We start from the raw sequence: 6,000 nt of genomic DNA, 5'->3' as shown, positions 1-6,000 counted from the left end.
GTGGCTCTTTTGTAATTCCTTTTTGACTTTCTCCTCTTCTGCTATTCTGTTTGTTAGTTCCACACGTACAGAACTTAAGTTTTTTACATCTGCTTGCATTTCTAAGAGTCTTTCTTGGTCTTTTTTATGGATCAAGTTACTAGTTGCAAGTTCTGTCTCCAAGTGTTCCTTTTCAGCTTGCATTTGATTTTGTAGAAAGACTTGCTTTTTCAATTCATTGTCCAATTTTTTTACAGTACCTTGAACTTCTTTGATCTCTTCTTCAAGACACACCTGGTGAGACTCCATTTCATTCAGTTTTGCCTCTTTGCAGTGGAGGAGTTCTTCCTGCTGGGCTCTCTTTGTAAGCACATCATTCAGCTCTTTCCGAAGGTTTTCTATTTGGTGTATAGCAGAGAGAAGTTGACTTCTGAGGTCATCCTTTTCTTTGAGGGCCTAGGAAAGAAGAAAAAGAAACCCAGTGCGACCTAAAGTAATTAAAGAAAATTGTTGAAAGGATGTCTTTAGCCATTCCTAATGTCCAAGGAACAATTAGCGCACTTTGTTCTGTGAAAACAGAAAGTGTTTGCTTGTTATGAACTCAGTACAAATGTATTCAGCGTTTCTTTAAATTTACACACAGAACATTTGTGATCTCAAAGGTATACCTGCTCGTAAATGATTTAGCCTCCTAAACAGATAGTTTTGGTTAATTCCCTGCTTTTCTCACCCTCTTTTCAGACTGAGATGCATTTCTTTGCTGGTTCCTCCAAATAGCAAGATGGAAGAAATGAGGCAATACAGTAACGCAGCAGAATACAGTGAAGACTATTCATCACACACACCTTATCTATAGGTCCATTTCATGGGCTGACATGTTTTGCTTATTTCCTAAAATATTACACACATATCAACTTTAAATTATTTTTGAAACTGCATACATTAGATGAATGTATAGCAATTAAAAGCCTGTTTCATTCATGCATCAAAGCCAAGAAATCAAAAATAAAAATCAGCCACATTTGATAAAATTCCACTGTTTTCCTAAGGCGCTTAAGGGTTTGAGGTTTTTTTCCAACATGGATATATTTCAGGTTAAACAAATCCTAGGAAATGCACTAAATGACAGGAGAAGTCTGCACTGCAAGTACATGTGTATTACTAAACACTATATTTCATTAAACTCATGTTACACACACCATTCCTGATTCTTACTTATCTCAAGTTATAATTTAATTCTTTTAGTATTCTGTTTAAAATAAGAAAGAATTTACAATACATCTCTCCTAAGTCACACACAACTTCTACTACAGGCTAAAAAGAACAATAAAGGGACAATATGAGATTTTCCTGATGTATCACAAACTACCGGATTCTTTAAACTGGTTTAAATAAATTTTGTACTGAATTTTACTGACTATTTCCACTAATTCCACAAACAGTACACATTTCTTATAGATGCAGCAAAAATACCTGAAATAACCTAGAGAAAAAAGGCAATTAAGGGTAACGGTGTGCAGGTTAAAAATAATAAAACAGTTGGTAATTACATCAAGAACAAGTAATGCAAAACAAAAAACAAAAATAATTAATCAAGGATGTGGGGTAATGAGCATCATGTTTTTTTCTGAAAGAAATATCAGTATTTCAACCTTCCTAAAACTGTCTTGCAATTCTAGTTGCATGATTTGGCTAAACAAAACCAGTAAAATTAAAAAATAAAAAACACATCATAAGTAACTTGTTTTGAGTGTAAGTATGTTTTCTACATTCCATACTTAGAAATAAATACATTTGAAAAGACAGAACATGTTAAATATTCCCACTGTCAACCAATATCAAGGATAACCACACAGTCAAGACTAACCAAGTTAACCCAGTAACAGCAAAAGAATGAAACCTAAACAGTCTTTCTATAGCCCACCCATTGTCTGCAAATATTTGAAACATCTCATAAAAATGCAAGCTATGATTGTAATCCAATTTTGAAAATTTCCCATCAATGCTTTGAAGTCCTATAACAGAAAGCAAAGACAACAGACTGCCATTTCTCCTCTTTCTTTATTATTTATTTTTATAGAGTTTTGCCTCAGATGTTAATTGTCTGTATATTTCAAAGCTGGGTAAATTACGTTCATCTGGTTCCCTGAAGCTTATCACAAATGCTGCATCTAGATTGATTGTATCCTTATATGGAAACTGTACAACTTTGTATTGAGAACATGAAATACTGTTTGTATTTTTTTCTCCTCCACAATGATGCACAGGGTTTTTTTATATTACATATACTCAAAAGATTTTCTTCAGGAGTGACTCTTACCTCAAGCTTGTTGGCAAGACGCTGATAATTTTAAAAATAAGAATGAATACTGTCAGTATTTCTTAAATGAAGCTTAAACCAAAGTGACTGTATTTAGCATTTTTATGCATTTGTCACATACAAAGAGGTAAAATCCACATCAAGGAGTCTTATGTAACAAAGAAAATTTCAATGCAGACAGCACTATCAACTGCCATTACAAAGACCTGTCCATGCATTTACATGAACAGCGATTTCAGAGCCTTTTGGGGCTCGTTATTCACAGCTTGCTCTCCTCTACTTTTTGCTTCTTATTTATCTGAGACACATATATGATTTCTAAATGATTCAGGTTTTCCTGCTTTCCATAACACCTCCATTTACCTAGGCAAGAGATGACCAACTTTTTAAATGTTTGTGAACTTTATTTCCTCAGACAACTGCTAGGGCTAACCAATACAAGATTCCGATGGAATAAGTTGTTGGAGCATGGATAAAGCAAATCATAAAAAGTAAGGAATATGCTAGGCAGCTCAGGAGAGAAACAACCACCCCAGAAACCACAGTTTAGATCTGCTAGAGTTTATTAAATTCAACCCGGAATTAGCCCCATTGTGGCTTCTCCTGGGCTTTGACCATGCTCATACATTCATGTACCAGTCTCAGAACAGGCTACTGGATCAGGAACAAAACAGTATGAATAGCCTTTCCATACTTCACACCATATACCCCTTGAAAACTACAATCTTGGAGGAGGACAAAGCAGAGGATGGCATGGAGCCATCCCAAGCCCTTCAGATTTAGTAACCTAAATCAGACAGACGTTACTAGAAACTAAGTGAAAATATGTGAGGGAAGCTCTATAAAAAAGAAGTAGGCCATACAATGTGATACACTGCAGCAGCAGAGCATATAAGTTAAGATAAAAGCTCACAGCATGAAGCTTAGCACTATACCACAGAATCACAGAATGGCAGAGATTGGAAGGGATCTCTAGAGATCATCTAGTCCAACCCTCCTGCCAAAGCAGGGTCACCTACCACAGGTTGCAGAGGATCTTGTCCAGGTGTGTTTTGACTACCTCAAGAGAAGGAGACACCACAAGCTCTGGGCAGCCTGTTCCATTACCCTGACACCCTCAAAGTAAAGAAGTTTTTTCTCATGTTCAGATGGAATTTCCTGTGTTCCAGTTTGTGCACATTGCCCCTTGTTCTGGGCACCAGTGAAAAGAGTCTGGCCCCATCCTCTTGAAACCCACCCTTTAGATGTTTATAAGCATTGTTGAAAACTAATATCTACTTTACAAAAAATATCTACTTGCTGCCTCCAAACATTAAATCCAAACTGAGTTGCAGTCCTGACGATATTTCAGAACCCGTAGTCTTTACTGACAATAAAAGATGTCATTACTAAGCCTAGGGTCTGAGAAAAGCTTAAATATAGAATGGAACTAAAAATACGCTAGTTGTGCCGAAGTACATATTGCATTACGATCTGCTGACAATTTCACATACATGATGAAAGTAAACACCTACATTCAAAGGTGTGATCACCGTCTACTCCATGAGACAATGCATAACTTGAACATGGATTATTACTTGTATGTGATTAAATTTTTTTATTTACAAAACATAACACCGCATTATTTCCTTAAAAATTAAGTGAAAACAAACTAAGTTATGTTAATTGTTAACTGAAAAGATAAAGTAAAAGCAACATTCATAAGCAACATTCATAGAGAAACTTTCTTCTTTACAAGAATAAAGCTTTGATTAAGTCAAGAGACTGGAATAAATACTGGATAAAAAAAAAGAGAACATGGAACTCTAATAGCTAAAACATACTGCCACGTATTAACTGTTTTGTAGTTCGCCAGAAAATTTGGTCCAGAACTTAAGGCAGAAAGATGTTTAAGTCACAGTTTGCATAAACAAACTCCTCATCTTCATTTCTAAAATAAATGGAAAAGGTACAAAAAAACCCACACCAACAACAACCAACTAGTCAATCTCACCTGATTGTTCTTGTCCATCAGTTGGTTGATAGTTTCATTTTGTTTTTCCACCTCACGATCCAGTTTCTTACATTTCAACTTCCATTGGCGGATAGTTTCCTGTGCTCTCACCTTCAAATCTTCTCTCTTTTTCTCAGTCTCCAGCCTGAGTGCCTCTGAATGCTTCAATTCAGCGAGGTACCGTTCTGCTTCCTTGGTACTCTCCTCAACCTGTTGAGCTAACTCAGCAGATTGGAGTTCAGTTTGTCTACGTCCATTCTCACAAGCCTTGTAGCAACTCTGTATCTCCTTTAGCTGGTCCAGCATTTTTTCCTGCTGCTTCTCCCTGTTTTCCAGGTCAGATGTTAATACCTAGAATCACCATAGCAAACTATGAAAATTCCAACTCCAAAGATATACAATATGAAACCTTACCAAACAACATACAGCAATGTTAAATCACATTTCTATCTAAAGTATGAATAGCATAAAAGATCTCCTTGACTACCAGGGGAAAGCCCTGTTAGTCTACAGAATCTCCCTCCTCTGCAACAGTAAAGAATTTCAACACAAGATACAAAATACATGGTTACTCTATCCTGTATTTTACTTTCTGCATTTGTTCCTCTTCTGGTTGTTTTTGTTATTTTTTTTATTTTAAGTTTTATAAGGAATCATTGACCAGGATCCTCATATGTTACACACTAGACAAATATGGAATAAAGCAAATAGTAAGATGTAAGGAGATGAATATAAACAGATGTGAGGGAAAAGAAAATTGGCAAGGAAAGAATAGCACAACAAAAGTAATCTATACTATATGAGCTAGTTGTTACCCAGTTTTAAACTGGTTGCTTTTATGGACGCAACATGCTGAACAAAGGTATTTTGGAAAGTACTGATGAATACGAAGAGAATACAGCAGCTTGCTCGATGTTTCTAGAACAAAGTGCAAAGATGTTTGAAAATGTAGCAAGCATATTAGAGCCAACATTAGTTGATCTTTCAATACTTCATGAAATTGAAACCACACATTTTAAAAATAACAAGCCCTGCCTATCTCAAATCTGATGATATTTCTCAGGACAGTCTCATAAGCAAGTCAGGAAAAACATTCTCCACGTACCTTCTGCAAGGGCATATTCAGAAACCAGTTGTTGAAGCTTCAGTAGCAAAAGTGAGTTTTATTAAGATCATCACATACAATTTTCACATTAGTATTCTGTATTTCAGGTCTACTTAGACTGCTTTCAAAGCATCCCAAATTTTCATTAACGACTTAGATGAATTTAATAGGCCTGCTCTATAGGCAGTCACATATGTTATCAAGCTTCAAGGGATGGAAATGCTTTAGAGAAAAGGATTAGATTTCAGACCAACTGAAACAAATTGGAGATGTAGTCTGAAATAAACAGGGTGCCATTCAGAGGGGACAAGGGAAAAATACTTTGCCTAGGAAATAATAAGTGACTTTACAGATGCACATAGAATGACTATTTAGACAACGGTCCTTCCACAAGGTTGCGGGGGAGTGGTGGCTTGGGTTTGTTGGTTAGGTTTTTCCAAACCTGACCATCACCTCTTGGGAGGCAATAAATTGTACCAGGCTCTTCAGGATAGCATTTGCTCTCCTGGAAAGACGACTGCATGTGCACTTTTGCATGTGACAGGCCATGGTACTGCCAGAAAAAACAGACAGGAATGGACTGACACTACAGACCAGAACAAT

The 6,000-nt window shown here is 36.3% G+C and overlaps 1 protein-coding gene across 1 annotated transcript in view; it reads right to left on the bottom strand.

The window, feature by feature from the left end:
- The window catches only part of CEP128 (centrosomal protein 128kDa), a 125,921-nt gene that overhangs the window by 79,107 nt on the left and 40,814 nt on the right, over positions 1-6,000 (bottom strand). Inside the window, exons 12-13 of the mRNA XM_009895894.1 lie at positions 4,293-4,643; positions 1-435 (exon numbers count right to left, since the gene is read on the bottom strand). The exon at positions 1-435 is cut by the window's left edge and continues 198 nt beyond it. Of these exons, the coding sequence (XP_009894196.1) occupies positions 1-435; positions 4,293-4,643 (786 nt within the window). The remainder of the gene's footprint in view (positions 436-4,292; positions 4,644-6,000) is intronic.

The sequence above is a fragment of the Charadrius vociferus genome, unplaced genomic scaffold, assembly GCF_000708025.1.
Source record: "Charadrius vociferus isolate BGI_N301 unplaced genomic scaffold, ASM70802v2 scaffold102, whole genome shotgun sequence".
In the NCBI taxonomy this organism is placed as follows: domain Eukaryota; kingdom Metazoa; phylum Chordata; class Aves; order Charadriiformes; family Charadriidae; genus Charadrius; species Charadrius vociferus.
The sequence above is the reverse complement of the archived record's forward strand: the minus strand, read 5'-3'. Positions and strand labels throughout refer to the sequence as shown.